Genomic DNA, 18,749 nt, shown 5'->3' with positions numbered 1-18,749 from the left:
GCTTTTATACCAGTTACAGGAGTTAGACTCTACATTCCTCAAGACCCTGCATTCCCAAAGCAGATTAATGAATATAAATATACTTAGTGCGGAGAGCTAGGAAAACATAACTTTTGTGCTAATAAAACTCAGGAAGCCTACCGTCTACATGGGTTATTTCCAAAATTTAAATCATGATTCTCTTTTTTCCCATCTTTGAGGGAATTGCCATATGGCTGCTCCTTACCTGGTCTTGGAGATTTCTGCTATCTATCCCTTCTTTACAAAATGACTTTTTGGGGGCAAATATCAGAAATTCCTACCTCACTAATTCAAATTTTATAGTGGTAATGGTAATTTGCCTGTAAGGTAAAAAATAAGCCACAGATCCTGATTTATACTTAACATTAGAAATTAAGATTTCTTTAATCGTTCTAACCTGCAGAAGAAACCGAACACACCCAATCAAGCAGCTTCCAGATAATATGAGATGTCCTTGATGTGCCTTGAACTTGTTTGTTTTCTTGCAGACATATCATTACCTAAACTAAATAATATCAGTGCTAGTAAGGAGTGAGGTTTGCTCTGTCTATTCTAGTGGCTTGCTTTGTCGTTGTTGATGGGGGTGGTCTTGAACTTTCTTTGGTTGGTCTGCTTTACTGTCAGCTTGTTTTGCAGTTTCTTGATTAAGGTATTGTTTACTTCTTGATTGTTGGTCTGATATTACTCTTGGAGTTAATCTATGCTCATCTGGGTGCTGATTGCTGATAGGGGGTTGTTTTGGTCTTTTTGTTCCCCTTTTGGCTCATTGATGGTCTCTTTTGCATGGTATGTAGATGTTATTTATGTCTATGAGTCTACTGATGGCTAATTTGTCAGAGTGCCAGGCTTCTAAAAATTCCTTAGTGATTTCGGACTTGGCTTGGTCTAGGATGGTCACAGTTTCCCAGTTGAAATTATGGTTAAATCTGTCCATATGTTGTGAAATTACAGAGTTTTCACCATGTCTTCTAATAATATTCCAAATATATTCATAATACCAATTCCCCACTTTTGCATATTGATATCCTTCCTGTTAAAAGGCAAGCTATATACATTCGTGGTTGAGATTTATTTATCAACAATTTGTTGTTACAGACATTACATTTTCATATATACTGATACAGAATATATACTAGTGATATATACTACTCTATAACCAGAAAAGCCAATGGCTATGCACAATAACCCGATCAAGCTGTCCTAGAATGTATGCATGGAACAATAACACTGTCAAAACTCTGACTACACAGACTAAAATTCCAAACACTTTGGAAAAAAATATATTTACATTTTTTTTTTAAGAATACCACAGACAGCTGATGGAATATTGTATACACAGGAGAATGTTTACAGTTATGGCAAATGGTTCAAATTATCCAAATTAAGAACATGTGTCTTTTTGATTCTGCAGATTCAATAATGAGTGCTTGCAAAATGGCTATTGTCTATACCCATGTGGAACCTGAAAATCCTCAAAAGAGATACAAAATTATTGTATTTTTAACACACTTTTACTATGTTTTGTTAGATATTTGAATATATCTACAAATCTGTAGTGAAACTTTGCTTAGTTGCAAATGCAATTATTTGCATATTATTGCAGAATAAGCAGATCCATAGAGCTCATTCAATCATTCCCAAATTATAGTCCTAAAAATTAGGCTGGGCTTTAAAAGAAACATTTGTACACCTCAACTTTAAAAATACAACATAACTTTAGACTAAAAATATTCCCAAGACTCTTCAATATGCATCTGTTGAGAAGGTTCACCTCTGTTCTGATCTTGCCACATTTTGATCTTTTTTCTCTTTTTTTTTCTCATTTTATTTTTCATTCCTTCTTTACCTTGAGATTGAATATAACCTAGATTGCTCATTCATACATAATGAATAGACACAACAGAATTATTCATCTTGGAATTGTCTTAATCATTAGAAAATCAGAGTCCAAAATTATAAACTCACACATACCAGTGTTTCATATGTTACTTACACTACACTACATCATCAGGAAAGATTGAAAATGCAGAGGAAATAGGCATTGCCTATTAAACTTGCAGGTGGTAGCCAAATAATTGTTATTGTGCTACCTACAGTTTTAAAGAAAGCTCGACATGAAATAATCCAATAAAAATTAGTAAAAAGTTTTGACTCTATTTATTTGTATGAAAGGACGAACACTGGTTTTGATTCCACTTAATAATATTTCATTATTTTAATAACTGCAGACTGATTAGTACCGTTTGTCATTGTTGAACATAGTCACTTCTGTATATCTGCATATTCTAAAACTTTATAAAGATTTACTGCTTTTTAAAATATTTAATTCTCATCTGTTCCCAATGCTTCCCTGCCCTACCTATACTAGTATGTCTGACTTTATCTACCAGTATATTTCTTCTTGTTGGATAATTACTCTATTCCAGGAAAATATATACCATAAAATGTTTATTCTTCAAAAAATGCCATTTCTAATTTTGCATTAGGTTTGGCTTCTTTCCATGCAGGAAGTCAGGGTCTTAGGCTAAGTGACTTTGTCATGGACTACATGGGATCCAATGACTAATGGTTGACAGCCTCGGGGTCTCAAGTGGAAATTGGCATAAATTAAAATAAAATTAACTCCCAAGATGAATCCAGATGTTGTCAATATTTTCTTCTGTGACCTGCTTTTGTGGCTGGAAAAAGTCAAACATATCAAAGCCAAGGAGTTGGGCTAACTTAAATCCATGTACTGAAAGCATGTGAAAAACTGTTCCTGTATAATCATAACATGAAACTTGCACGCCAGAATAAGATAAGCCAAGCTTGGCATATAAGCAAAAAATATTATTCTATTATAATGGGAAAACAATGCCATTCCAATATTACCATGTTGAGTTGTTGTTGTCTCTCTGCTTATAAGTTGGCTCTCTAACGATATGAGAGACTGCCAATATTATTGTGTGTGCTCAAGGCTAAAATGTTTTTAAAATGTTTTCTATATGTCTGAGAATATGCTTCACTAGGCAAGTATAAATGAATTGCCTGAGGCATAATCTTACGTGGTTACCTGGACTGAGTTCAATTCTATGATGCCCCCAAAAGTGGACAAAATCTGTTAGTTTGTCCACCTATCTGTTAGATCATGGTCCCTATTGGGTTGTTAAGGAAGCCCAGGAGATGACCAAGAGATAGGTCCATATACTAGTATTGTATTATCCTCTTTGAGAGAAGGGTTAGTCCCACTGGTCTTGAAGAAAGTGGTAGTCAGCCTACTCAAGAGTGGTGGCACCCACTCTCCTGGAATTCTGGAAAGCTCTTCACACCTGACTCTGCTCCCAAGCTTGAGGTTAACATGGGAGTTTTATGGTGCTATTGTTTTTATATTATTATAGTTGGTTGTATAGTCAACCAAGTATTTTGATGAGATTTGGCATTTTTGTCCATGTATTCAGTCCTCTCAAGGACACTGAGGTCGGCAAATGTTGCTGTTTGATAGGTATTGTCACCAGATGTGAGCTGTTTGAAATAAAGCTTCCTTTTACCGATGACTGATGGTGATTTTGTCAGTGTTGATGGTGCTCAAGTGATGATCCAGACGTTTTGGGGTTGTAGCCAAGATACCTATCACTAATGTACTATCTTTGTTTCCTTTTGCCAAAGTAATTCTATTTGCAAGTCTTTGTATTTTATTATGTTCTCCAGTTTCTCTTCTGTTCTGCTGTCTCCAGTTATTGCTATTATGTCGTTGTTATTATTTGCCTTTTGTACTTTTTTCTCCTTATTTCTTTATATTAAAGCCAATATAAATTATTTTAAAAATAAACCCTGTTGATGGGGAGAGCAAGTAAACTGGCTTTGGTTGAAAAAAAAGAAAAGTGAGATACAAGAAGATGGGGAAATAGAACTGTTTTTGTTCACCTGCTATAAACAAAGAGCATGCTATTATGGAAAACAGAGTTTCCATGAAGAATTTATTAGTGAAATCGTCATATTCTATTTCTCTTTTTCCAATATATTATATTCTTAATAATGTTATTTTTATAAGACAATTGTCATAATTAAACAAAATAGTTCTCCTTATAAATAAGCCTAGATTCCTGAAAAGGATTGCTGTTCTAACAGAGAATCTGGCATTCTGAATAAAATAAAGTCAGGACACAATCACAATATTTTTTGTATATAATTTTTATTGAAACGATTAAACAAGAAGATAAAAAATGACATAAGTTAATATAAAGAAAAAGAAAAAAGACAGATAGCAAAGAAAAGACAAAAAACACAAAAACAGAAAAAAGTTGAAAAAAATAGAAAAACAAAAAAGATATAAAGTGTCATAGTCAGAACATCTAATATTCTGTGGAATTTGTTAATTCCAGCACCATTAGTTAGATTTGTGTATTTATTAGATTTATATCCCATTTTTATTCAAAAACTCAAAGTGACACACACAGCATACCTTACTGTTTTCCCACACAATAACCTTGAAGTTAAATAAATTAAGTCGAGAAAATGTCATTGGCCCAAAGTCACCCAGTTAGTTGTCATGACTATATCTGGACTCAAATCTGGATCTCCCTTCGCATAGTCCTACATCTAACCACTACCCCATACAGAAATAAGAAACTAAGTACTTTTTACATCTTCCGTATACCTACCACAGATTCAGGCTTTACTGTCCCAGGAAAAATAAAACCAAATTCTCTAGCAATTAGAGTTTTTTTAAAAAAAGACCAGAAAAACTTAGATTCAAATTTCTCTTCCATCATGAAGATGCCTTGAGTAATTCTCTAAAAAGCTCCTTGCTTATTTAATGTTGGTAAATTCTACTGCAAGCTGATTTGATTTGCACCTCCCAAATCCATATGCAAATGAAAAGGGAATTATTCTCTTGAATTTGCATAGCTTTGAACATTTTGAAGGAACTCTCAAACATATCAAACATGCTTCTAAAATATGCATTTTAAAATGTGTATTTAAAATTGGTATTTAAATACTTCACCCTTTGAGATTTTCATACACATGCAGAAACAGAATAGAACAGATTTACAAGTAAATAAATAAATATTTATTTATGGATTTATTTAGTTTTATCTCCAAGCCTAATTAATTCATAAATTGTCTCCCTCCCTCACTTATACACACAAACAAAATTCAGGAAATTAAATATTTATCCCATATTCCATTTTAAAAAAAACAATTAGATCATCATCATCATCATCAAGACAAGCTCCCATCATACCTCATTAACTTGCTTTTTATCCAAGTGAAAAACTTGACCAGAACTAGTTGAAGCAATCTCTTCATAGACTTTGTAACCAATATGTGCTCTATCATCACAGTCTCCGGTTAGAACAAATACAATCTGAATGGTTTTTTTTTTAAAAAAAAAAGATCGTTATTTAAATAGACTTCATTTGAAAATGAATAAGAAAATTAGATCATCAGAAATCAGTTAGCTGAAGAAAACTATGCACTATAACATTAAAAAGATAAATACATTTATTTTCAAAACAATTAAGCCATACATTTTATAACAATGAAAAATGGCAGTCCGCTTTAATTAAATATGTCAAATGTTAAACATTAATGTTAAATATTATGTAATTTCACATTTTAATTAGTTTTATTTATTTAGATGTTTATTTATTTATTTATTATTTATTTATTTATTTAACTTATATGCCACTTATCTTGCCTAGACAAATTTTTGCTTTCATTTTACTTTGTTTAACTAAATAACTGCTGGAATTACCAGACTAAATGTCTATTTGAATAAAGAGGTAATAAGTTGCAGCTAGAGTCTCTTGCTTTCTAGTGTTTTTTGTCCTCTCAAGCTGCATGATCCAAGTTATATTTTGTAGTCTGAATTGCAGCTGGACTTCCAACCCTGATCAATAACACCAGAACAGCAGCAGCTCCCGGACAACTCAAAGGATTTAGTTTTTTGGTTCATCATTCCGGAAACTCCAAGAAATTACTACACACATACATACACACACACACACACATACAAAAATCACTTGCAAGTAAACAATAGAATGTGGAATGCTCTGAATCAACCTGTGTATTTCCAAAGGATATTCCATTAAATTTGGTGCCATATCAACTTTTCCATCCTCTCCTACACCCAATGGTTGAGCATGCTTAGTCTTCGCTGGATTGTTTTGGAGTTTCCCCCATCCAATTTTCATTTTAATTTCTTCCAGTCTTATGGTGTGCCAAGATGTGGCTACTTTCTCTCTTGGCACAGATGAGGATATTTTCGCTACATAAATTTGATAAATAAGCAGCAAAACTAGCAGAAGTAATAAATCAATAGCTTTACAGGGGGAAAGCAAATATGTTCCTTCATCTCATGAATGGAACCATAGAAAGTGGTAACATAGAAATTGTAAGATGCAGAAGATGTGGTAGAAAAGCATAGATTAATATTGTTTGAGCCTCGTTATTATTCATTCTAATTAGCTATATCATTGATTTACCTCACAATTGAGGATAGATATATGAGACAGAAATCTCCACTGAATGAATGAATGAATGAATGAATGAATGAATGAATGAATGAATGAATGAATATGCTTTATGTCACTTCAATCATTCTGCCTTTAAACAGCTCACAACAAAGGTATAGCTAAGGTATAATAAACATAATATTCATACAATAACAAAATCATCCTCATATGCTAAGATTCATTTCTGAATAGAAGAGCATAGCACTGTCTACCTTTTGCACAGAACACACATATTATAGAACACATTCTATAAGCACATTCTATACACATTTTATAACAGTGTGTTTTGGAACAGGCAGTATTATAAAAGGGTTCATACCTGGGACTGCTTTTGCTGAATCAGCTGCAAGACCTCATGAGTCAGTTTATAATCTTTGGACCGTGCATCAGTAAATACATAGATAAATGAACCAGGAAGAGAAATTTCTAAAGCAAATTTGATGGCTCCAATGCTCATCTCTGGACAGTCACCACCTCCCTATGAGGGAAATGAACAAAGGGACAGATTAAGAGATTAACAGATTAACAAAGTTGGAAGGGACCTTGTAGGTCATCTAGTCCAACCTCCCATTCAAGCAGGAGACCCTACAGCATTTCTGACAGATGGCAGCCCAGTCTCTTCTTGAAATCCTAAATCAAAATCAGTCTGAAAAAATAAAAAAAAGTTACAAAAATTCCACATTCACCAAGCCTACTGCATATCATGGGTGTAGGATTTTAAGCGGGGAAACCCCAATTGTTTAAGGCAGGTTTTCCAGGTTCTCACTTCACATCAAATCTACACCAAATCACAAAGATGCTGGCTTAGAACAATGCATGTCTGAGACAGAAAGTTTTATTTGTAAAATTTACATTATACTAAAATAAGTTAACTGAACAAAACTACTGCTAAACTTTCTCACCCACTTGCCTTAAAAGTTTCTGTAGAAGTCAATCTACGAGATCGCCTTCTGCCACCGATAGCCTCCCACCGGCCAATACGCTCCCACAGAGAGGGACTCCTCAGGGTGCCATCAGCCAAACAATGTTGACTGGCGACACCCAGGGGGAGAGCCTTCTCTGTGGGGGCACCTACCCTCTGGAATGAACTGCCCCCGGAGATTCGCAGGATCCCCGACCTACGCACCTTCTGCCGTGCCCTTAAGACCCTTTTGTTTAAACAGGCTGGGCTGGCTTAGAAAATGAATTTTAATTGGGTGTCTGTAGTTTTTTAATATAAGGTTTTTAATATAAGGGCCAAAGTTTAATATATTTTAATTGTTTTTAAATTTTATGGGTATATGTTTGTTTTAATATGGCTGTACACCGCCCTGAGTCCTTTGGGAGAAGGGCAGTATAAAAATTTAATAAATAAATAAATAAAATCTGCCTTCTAAAAAGATGTCAGATGAAGCATGAGGAGAAGCTGTTGAAGAATTGCCTTTACATTACATAGGGGTCCTCCCAGTTTCATTTAATTTTTCTTTCCATCGGTGTACCCAATTCAGTAGGAACTAGCAGGAAAATAAATGGGGAGGGCACTGTTTTCTAACAAAGGGGGAAGAAGGCTCCATAATTATAATTATGGAAACAAATCTGGATCTACTTTCTAATGTTTGCAATCCTGATAAAATGATATTCATACTTGTGTTTAAACCTATACGTTGTTAATTCCTCAGTTATCCAACATTTGAACATAGATGTTGCACATACACTTTTAAGATATTGTAGTCTAGTTCGAAATATCCCCCCCACCACCTTCAGAATTGAGTTACTGCTACCAAGGATATGGTATAAAAATGTGATTATCAAGTTCCTACTTATTTATTAATACATTTCCTATTTTACTATAGTTTACACAACAAGATTTTTAGATAGTTCTAAAGCTGTCGATGTAACAGTATTTTTGCAAGTTACTACTGCACTCTATTTTCTAGTTTTAATTGCTTTCAAAACTAGCCTATCTGGAAGATCAACTGAAGGAAGCACAACTAAGAAATTAATAAAAACTGCTCATTAGCTAAATTTAATATATGACAACTTGATTCATTACTCTGTTTGGAAGCACCAATACTTCAAAATATAGCTTCTGATTTTCCAATAGAAAGACAAGACAAGCCCCAAAAAAACAACTAGCAGCTAGAATGAACATGGTGGAAGAATGTTTTTAAAGGAAATGTTTTTTTGATTCATGTGAACTGGCAATGGTTTTCTGTCTTTGGGGGAAAATTAATATAAGCCCTATTATTTTTTCCTGCTGCTATAAGAAAACATTGCTTTGATAAATTACCATATTATCTTGACTATCAATGTTGTATATGTTATATTTTATTCCTAAAAAGCCTCATCTTCGTAAGCCTTTTTTTGGTTTGTCCTGTGATTCCCATTTTAGAAACAAAATGATTAACAATACCAGTCGATTTTTCATGTACACCGCTTAAACACACAATTCAAAAAGAAATCTTCTAAGTTAAAATTTGGCAAGCTAAATATTCAATCTGATATTTACCAGATGTTCTGTCTTCAGTTCCAATTAGTCACATCCAACAAGGCCAACAGCAAAGTATAAAAGATTGCTTTACCTTTAGATCTCCCAAACTCAGCCTGGATAATTTGGGTTGATGCACAGTCATTGTTTACAACTGAGATTTGCTGCCACCATTTTTTATTTCTGCCCTTAAACATCTTTACAGAAATAAGGCCAAAAGAAGAAAAATATCTTCTCCTTTCATTACTTGGGTAACTCAAGGACATCTTCAACCTGAATTCATTTGTCATTCTGGAGGTGTTGAGGCCTTCTAAGGCATGCTACCAAATTACAATCCTCAGGTACAGCTGGCAACCTAAATTTCCAAAAGTGTTTGAAAATTAGGCTTTACTCCCAGGCCCTGGAGCAGAGTAATACGGTTGCCTAAGCCACTGTAGCCTGCTTTTTTTTTTTTCCGATTTGCCTCTCTGGATGTCTGTTGTCCATTTCCTAATATTTTTTATTGTTCCATTTTTTTTTAATGTAAGGTTTCCAAAATAATTTGGAGACTAGCAGCCTCTACATTAATTAAATAAATAAAACAAAACCTAACATAGGCATGAAAAAGTACCTTTTTCAAACAGCATTTAAATATATATAAAGAAATATCACAAGGAAAAAACACAGATAAAGATTAAGTTTAAAGAAAACTGGGATTCAGAAGAGGAAATGTGAAAAGGGGACCAATAGGTAGGCTCATCCAATATCACAAGAACCCAGAAAAATGTTAGCTTGAAGGAAACCAAAGTGAGTTGAGCAAATGCAAAATTAAAACTCTACAACTATTCTTCCTAGACCAATAGGCCACATGACAAACTGGGATTGTTGTGGAGAGCCAAACCAATAGAAGTGTGAAGATGCGTAGGTATACACACACACACACACACACACACACACACACACACACACACGTACATTGGGGGGGAAAAATAGTCACATTCAAAATAAAAGCAATCCATGCAGGCCAAATAGTGACAAGCAAAGAGCTGTATGTGGCCCAGGAGCCATAAAATGCCCAGGTCTGGTTTAGATACTCATTACTATTAGAAGTCCATTAGAAGTTACTATTACAAGTAAGATTTCTTTCCATGTCCTGAATTATTTGACTTCATTTGAAGGATAAGGAGTTTACTGTAGCTCTTCTTGTTGTCTTCAGACACACTGTTCACAGAGAAAATGAAAAAGGACCAATTTTTCCTGGAAAACTCACTGATTATAATGTCTTGATAAGATCACACTTGGAATATTGCATCCAGTTTTGGTTGGCACAATATAAAAAAGGTGTTGAGACTCTAGAAAGAGTGCAGAGAAGAGCAACAAAGATGATTAGGAGACTGAAGCTAAAACCTATGAAGCACAATTCCAGGAATTGAGGATGTCTAGTTTAATGAAAAGAAGGACTAGGAGTGATATGATAGCAGTGTTCCAATATCTTTGAAACTGCCAGAAAGAAGAGGGGGGGTGGGGTGGCAACCTATTCTCTAAAGCATCTGAAGGCATAAGAAGAAGCAATGGAAACTCATCAAGGAGAAACCCAACCTAGAACTAAGGAAAAAGTTCCTGACTGTTAGAACAATTAATCAGTTGAACAACTTGCTTCCAAAAATTGTTGATACTCCAACACTGGAGGTTTTTAAAAAGAGATTGGACAACCATTTGTCTGGAATGATATAAATGTTCTTGCTTTGGTGGGGTGGGATTGGACTAGACGATCTCCTAGGTCCCTTCCAATTCTGTTATTGTGTTATTAAATTTGTGGAAATTTTTGTTCAGGAATTTAGCCAACCTCCTTAATCTTACTGCACTAGATGTAAGCAAGGATTAATTAACAAGTCACTTGTTGCTCCATTCTGATCTAGTGAGATTCTCTAGTCTAGAAGCTTGCTTTTTTTATAAATGCAATACACCAGTTAAATACATGACTCACATATTCAATCCCATGATGGGTTTATGAACAGGACAGACAGAAAATTTTACAAAGAGAAGAGGCAGGAATGCAGGATTCCCCCAAAATAACTTTAAAATAGGTTTGGCAATGACAACTAGCTGTGATTCTTAAATGAATCTTCCATATAATGTTCCTGTAGGTGAATGGCAAAAAAAATTGCCTATAGTACCATATATATAATCTCATCATGTGCTTTCAGGAGCTATGGTTAGAATAATAATTTTTTTCATCTAACTCCACAAAAGTAATTCCAGTGGTCCCACTTACTTTCTTAATGGGGTGATTTCTTAGTCCACAGCAAAGGAATTGAATTTAGAAGTGCATTCCAGAAATTTAAGACAATCATTTACCTTGACTGATTTTGTTTAACTTTTCCTTTTCTTGTTCAGTGTTCCAAAATGCAGAATCTTCATATTAGGATGTCAGAATGCACAAAAATGGATACTATATCTTTGGCTTACCCAGTATAGCGTATCTCAGTACAATAATAGCTTCAATGCAGGTTCTCTGCCTTACTTCCTCAAAATTCAAAATTCATCTTGAATTTTGATTATGGGAGAGGAACTCCAATACATCAAGAAAGGACCAGATTGTGATTGTATAAAATTGATTTAACTCAGAGTTGGAGTGTTGAGATACCAGAGTTTTTTGGTCTTGGTTCTACATTTGCAAATTCAATCAACATATTCAATGCTCTCAAATGACTCCTAAGATACAACCCAAAGGTGCCAGACTGGAGAAGGATAGGATTATTAATATGCCCATTGGGAATATACTTTAAACTAGCTTCCTTGTGTTTAACAATTTTCAACCACAGCAATTATATTGTTTCTGTTTCTTTTATCTTTATTTTTGCCAGGAATATATAGGACATATCCTGAAATAACCCCACTCAATTGGGCTGTTGTATTTGATCACCACAACTCCTACAGTGAACATTATTTGAAAACCTCCTTTGGAAAAAAAAATGTTCCACTACTTCAGTACATTATTCATTTGATATTAAATTATGACACTAATTCTTTGCTCTCCTAACTAATGAAAAACATACATTTTCCCTTCCCTGCAGCATAAATATGTCTCATTGCTGTGAAGTTATAATGATGCCTTTTTCTTTTATTAAGTCACATTTTGCTTTTGTTCTCCTTCCCATACCGCAGTGTGCATGTATCTTGGGCACGTAAGATGTCCTTCCAGAGCCACATGAACAACTATTTTAGCAAACAATTTCCTATGTTTAATCTTTCATTTTACAAATTATGATATTTTAAGTGATGGATCAATTGGTACAATCCAGAAGATTCCAAAGAAAGAAGAAGCAAAATCATTTGCATTATATGTGGAACCTTCAGCCTTTGGATCAGTGGTGGGTTTCCACCGGTTCGCCCCATTTCAGGAGAAGTGGTAGCGGCGGTGTAGGCTCCACCCACCCACCCAGACATCATCAAAAATGCTCTGCAGATGTGCAGAAGCGCTGCGCGCTCGCAAAGCGAGCGAGCACACCCGCACGCTAACGATAGCAAACCAGTAGCCCCAGGATTTGAAACCCACTACTGCTTTGGATGCGGCCCCACATCTCAGTCCTTCGTTGTAGCAACTCATATTAAAACAATCAAAGAGCTTGAGGGCAGAAAGCAGTGACACATGCTTTATAATAGAGTTCTCCAAACTTGGAAACTAAGATTTCTGGATTTCAATTCCTAGAATTCCCCAGCCAGATGGCAGACTGAGGAATTCTAGGAGTTGAAGTCCACAAGTTTTAAAATTGCCAAGTTTGGAGACCCCTTGTTTAGAATGCCCTTTCCTAATCTCTATGTGGCAGGGATTATAAAACCCACTAGAATTCTAAAGGTTGGGGAAGGCTACTTCAGAGATCAGCTGGTGGAGGGAAATAAACATTTTTTTTCTTTTGCCTCTCTTTAACTTGGCTTTCAAGTTAATGAAAGCCATGTAGAGACTAATAGGTACCTAAGACTTGTTTCCTACCCATTACTTTGTGCGGAGGAAATTTGATTAAGTCCAGCTTCGCCTTCCACCACACAAATAACCCATCCATTAATTGATTTATTCTGTGCATAGTAGAAGGAAGAAGAGTCTCCTTCTCCCCATCCAATATCGCCTTGCACGATGCTATTTATTCTAACTGCAAACATGATTCTTTAAGCGTTCAGAGCATTCATAGTTTCAGTAATGGTTACAACTCATACAATCTCTTTGGATTGTATGACATGAGATTTAAACCAACTCCTCTCAACTCAAGTCTTCCCTAACATCATGTATCGTACTTTAGACATGTTAGACTTCAATCCCCATCATCCGCAGTCAGCATCCAGGTAGATCCAGTTAAGTGAGGTTATCTTTACCTTCATTCTGCAGATCTATCTAGCTCAATGGATGTTTTGTTTTAGAATCTACTCCCAAAATTGAGGCGCATGGATCTTTCCAACCAGCCACAATATATAAATTAACCCAGATAATTAGGAAACTTCCTATGCTATGCTAGAGAAAAATAATAAAATGGAGAATGTTACTGCAAGCAGCTTTACAATTAAGAATTAATTGCACTAATTTAGAATGTAGATGTAGATAGTAAGTCACCTTTTAGAATGCAGTGACACAGAACTCTCCTGCATGTATTAAACTAGGAACATAGGAATTAAATTTCCCTGACATTTAGCTTGATACGTGCATGAGTTCTTCTTCTAATACAATGAAGCTTATACAATTACCCTCCCCTGCAGTCTGATATTTCACTCCCTCTGTGAAATTAAAGAAATAGTCCACTCACCTGAACATATAGTTCTCTGAGCTCATATTGAAATTTCTTAGGATCTGTGGTAATGGTTACAGGACCAATTTCTGAAAGGAAAACAAGGAATTCAAGGGAAAGTTCAAAGAGGCTTAATAGCTGCAAAATCTGATACACACACACACACACACACACACTATGCATACTATTTATTATGGTAAGTGACCAGTGCAAAACTTTATATTTTATATGTATATATAAGATAAAAAGTTATAGTCTCTGAATTATAAAACCCATTGAGCTGATCTAGTGAACTAATCCTATGATATCTATTCTCTGTAAAATTTATCTACTTTACTGTTTGTTAATTCTTGCTTAGGCGCATGTGCCTGTAAGTAAGAAAAAGTAAACTGAGAAGTAAATAATTTTATATACAATACTTAATTGGGATAAAATATAGAATTTTGCCTTCTGAATCACATAAATGCTATAATGTCAGATTGCTTCTTCATGAAATTTGGTCTTGATTGGGCAATTCTACAAGAACAATTCCCCAACTGTGAGAAAATATGTACAAAGAGTACAACAGTGTTTTTTTTACATTCTTTTATTTTACAATGCCAAATTCTCAAAAAGCAAAATGCCATTCCCTAAATATCATTTCTTTTATTTATAAGTAACATCAGATATCAAATCATGATTATCTAATAAATAATGGGCAAAGATCTCATCAGGTCAAGTGTTCTGAAAAAGTGTGAAGCTAAATAAGGATCAGTAGGACATCTGCTAACTCAGACAAACAAATATTGATAGTAATTGAATTTGGACAAAAGGAACTAATTATTTCAAAAGAAGTACTGTATGTGCATTTTGTTGTTTTTGAAAGCCCTCTAGATACTGTGAATCACCATTAGCCTTAGTCATTATGGTCAGGAAAGAAGAATAATGAAAAATGAAGTTCAAAGGCAACATCTGGAGAACTACAAGATTGTGTTAGAGTACAGTGTAAGGGAAAGGATTTCTGTACCATTGTGTAGCAAGATAATTTAAGGATAACCTAAGAATCTATGGTGTCCCCCCATGATTGCAATATCTATTTTGAATTATTAAATAAAATCAGCCAGAAGACTGGGTGATACAAATGATAATGCAGCTTTACCTACATTTTTATGTTCTAATGCCAATAAATGTTTAAATAAGTTTTGGGAAGTATGAGGGTAACAAAATAAACAAAAACAAAAAACCCAACCCTAACAAAAGTTTTACAAACTCAGAGGTCTTTTTCTGCAGACAAGAAATGACTCATATTTATACAGAAGATCTTCCTGCTGCAGATCGTAAATCTCCACATCTGCACATCAGCACCAGAGTTTAAATAATAAGCTCTTTTCTGTCACCCTTTCAAATCAACAGACTTTGGGCCATCTTGAGATGGGAATTCTCTGTTCACTCTTCACATAAAATTTTAGCCTGGCCCAAGCATTCTGAGCCCCTTGCAGATACATCTTTTTGTTCCATTTCCATTTTGTGAGGGCTTTTACCCCAAATAGCAAGCTAACCTATTAATACCTTAGACAACAACTTAAATATGTATCTCAGACTAAATGGGGGATTTCCTCCTTTGAAATATATCCACGTTTATTTTTTTTTTTATTGGCACCAGATCTTCTGTTCTTGGAGTTGATGTCCCTCAAAATTAGGTTGATTGTTCTTTCTCTTCATGTTTTCTCTCTTCTTATTGCACACAAACAAGGACTGATAGCTCTTAAGGGAGCAGGTTTGGTAATGAAGAATAAAGTTTGTCTCATGAATTACAAATCCTAGTTTAATTACTAAACACATTTTTGTTAAAAAGAAGCCCCTGGGCCAGAAACTCACTGTACAGAATATGTGTTCTTCTGTTACAACACTGCTGTTTTGTTTGGCTCCAGGAAATCTCACCAGTTTTGGACAATTAAGCTATAGAAATAGTGTAATAGATTTTCATAAACATAAGAATGACATACAATTTAGCCTTATTTCTTGTTCATCATAATATGGTTGATCCTGGGGCTAAGTCCTGGGAAACTGACCAACCCCCAACACACCACTCATTCTTGGACCTAGATATAGAATCAGATAATTCAATCACTAAATTCCTACAAAGGATGGCGGGGAAGGTGAGACAATGAAAGAGAAAGAATGAGAGAGATGGAAATACTGCTTTTGCAATAGTTAGTTAGTTAGTTAGTTTATTAAACTTCTATACCGCCCTTCTTCCGAAGGACTCAGGGCGGTGTACAGCCATGTTAAAACACACATAAACTCACAAAATTTAAAAACAATTTAAAACGAATATATAAAATTTGGCCCACAAAGTTAAAAATTGACAAACAACCCAATTTAAAATTCATATTCTAAGCCAGCCCGGCCTGTTGGAACAAAAGGGTCTTAAGGGCACGGCGAAAGGTACGAACGTCGGGGATCATACGAACCTCCGGGGGCAGGTCATTCCAGAGGGCAGGTGCCCCCACAGAGAAGGCTCTCCCCCTGGGTGTCACCAGTCAACATTGTTTGGCCGATGGCACCCTGAGGAGTCCCTCTCTGTGGGAGCGTATTGGCCAGTGGGACGCTATCGGTGGCAGAAGGGATCTCGTACATACCCAGGTCTTAAGCCATGGAGTGTTTTAAAGGTGGTAACCAGCACCTTGAATCGCACCCGGAAGACCACCGGGAGCCAGTGCAGGTCGCGCAGGAGAGGTGTTACATGGGTGCGCCATGTCGCACCTATAATTACCCGCGCGGCCGCATTCTGGACCAGTTGGAGCCTCTGGGTGCTCTTCAAGGGGAGCCCCATGTAGAGAGCATTACAGTAGTCCAGACGGGACGTGACGAGGGCATGAGTGACCGTGCGCAAGGTGTCCCGGTCCAGAAAGGGACGCAACTGGTGAATCAGGCGAACCTGATAGAAAGCTCCCCTGGCCACAGCCGTCATATGGTCTCCTAAAGACAGCCGTACATCCAGGAGAACACCCAAGTTGCGAGCCCTCTCTGAGGGGGTCAAGATCTCGCCCCCAATAGTCAGCGATGGAGCTAGTTGGCTATATCGGGTCACTGGAAACCACAGCCACTTGGTTTTGGAAGGGGTTGAGTCTGAGCTTGTTTCTCCCCATCCAGATCCACACGGCCTCCAGGCACCGGGACATCATGTCAAGGGCATCATTGGTGTGGTCCAGGGTGGAGATGCATTGCTTTGACCTGCTGTGTTTAATCTCCTTATGCATACTGTCATATACATTTTTAAAAAATGTACATTTTTTAAAATGCCAGTGAAAAACCAAAGAGTAGTTTGTACTAAAACATAAACATAGCCCTTTTCATGTCTGCATTGATATTGTCCCCTGGGACAGCACCATAACAGTGCTATTGAGCTAAGCAATAAGCTAGAACTAGAATAGGCTTGCTTTTTAATGTGAAACACTTTTTAAAAAACCGACAGTGCAGACTGATTGCTTGATTGATTGAATAATTCGTATGGAGAATTCAAAATAATGTTGGTCAACATATCAATGTATATTTAAGCTAAAGTCACTTACCCCAGATTAAAGTTTTATTGTGCTTCCTCCTTGCCTCAAAGAAGAGAAATTCAAACATAATACTTGTTTTTCCCATCTTTTCATACATTTTTGTCTTAACTCAAAAAAAATGTGCGAAGAAGAAAAAAAATAGGTACACAATGCTTGCTGACTATAAGCACTGGGGTTAGTAACAGTAAGAGTTGGAAGGGACCTTAGAGGTCATCTAGTCCAACCCCCTGCTCACGCAAGAGACGTATATTAGGGATTCGAACCTCCGAACTGCCAACCTTTCTGATCGACAAACTCAGCGTCTTAGCCACTGAGCCACCTAGCGTTGGTTGTTGGACCTGAAAGCACTATACATCCCTAGCTCAAAACTTTCATTCTGTACCACTGTATCCTGCCTCCAGGATGCCTGATTTTACTACCGCCTGCACAATTCAAAAGAATACATTTAAATTCTATTAGGAACAATAGAAAAGAATTTAAAACAACAGTAATAACAAATCAACCCTACTGTAGTTTACAGTCAAAAGCTTCATACCAATTTATCAACCAACTCTGTGATTTGCTTGCTAAGCAAAATAAATAAATATCAAACTATCCCAATTGATTATGAGAATTTTAAAACTTTTTAAATGATATTGGCATTATACATTCAATATTTTTTCTAACTATTATATTACTGAATATGACCTAGTCGCTATAAACTGGAAAACCACAAAACTTGAACTTAACACAACCAAGATGTTGTTTAGACTGATCCCTAAGCAACTGACCAAACACTACTACATTTCTACATAAAACTGTCTGCTAAGAGATTTGACAGGCCATAAGAATATTTCTACTTCCTACTTCAAAAATAAACTGGAAATCAACTCTTCTCTCTGATAAATAAACAGGAAATGGTCTCAATAAATAAATCTTGATGTTAGTAGACATCAAGGATCTCAATACATTTTGAAGACAATGTACCTCATCTGGGCAAAGAGTTTAAAGCAATTATTCTGCTCTTTTTTAAAAAAAAAATCTATTGGTGTATAGTATATACGTGTTCAATTCACAAATGCTGATGAGGCAAATGTTCATAAATGATGCTTTCTTATGACATTTACAAAGCAAGGCATCAGATAATATCCAAATTAAGTGGATGGACTCTAAGAAAATAATAGTGGAATGGAACTCTTTAGTACCCATTAATGTAAGACAGTGATGGCTAACCTTTTCTGGACCGAGTGCCCAAAGCGTACATGCATGCGTCCAAACCCCCCAAAATGCAATGCGCGTATGCCTCTGCACATGCACCCCACCTCCCTGCGCATGCGCACCTCACCCTGGCATGTGCCACGCCCCCCACATGTGCGCACGACTCCTCACATGCATCCCACGCATGCGCGGCAGAGACCTGAAGACCAGCTGGCTGGCGGGAGGCACTTGCACATGCGTGGTGGAGCTGAACTGGGGTGACGGC

The 18,749-nt window shown here is 36.1% G+C and overlaps 1 protein-coding gene across 1 annotated transcript in view; it reads right to left on the bottom strand.

Annotated features, from left to right (window-relative positions):
* HMCN1 (hemicentin 1) overlaps nt 1-18,749 on the bottom strand; it is a 231,992-nt gene that overhangs the window by 189,711 nt on the left and 23,532 nt on the right. The window contains exons 2-4 of the mRNA XM_070939286.1: nt 13,761-13,831; nt 6,838-6,996; nt 5,246-5,368 (exon numbers count right to left, since the gene is read on the bottom strand). Coding sequence (XP_070795387.1) covers nt 5,246-5,368; nt 6,838-6,996; nt 13,761-13,831 — 353 coding nt within the window. The remainder of the gene's footprint in view (nt 1-5,245; nt 5,369-6,837; nt 6,997-13,760; nt 13,832-18,749) is intronic.

This window comes from Pituophis catenifer, unplaced genomic scaffold (genome assembly GCF_029215685.1).
Source record: "Pituophis catenifer annectens isolate HBS135680 unplaced genomic scaffold, rPitCat1.0.hap2 SCAF_3, whole genome shotgun sequence".
Taxonomy (NCBI): Eukaryota; Metazoa; Chordata; class Lepidosauria; order Squamata; family Colubridae; genus Pituophis; species Pituophis catenifer.
This window is presented reverse-complemented; position numbering and strand designations above follow the sequence as displayed.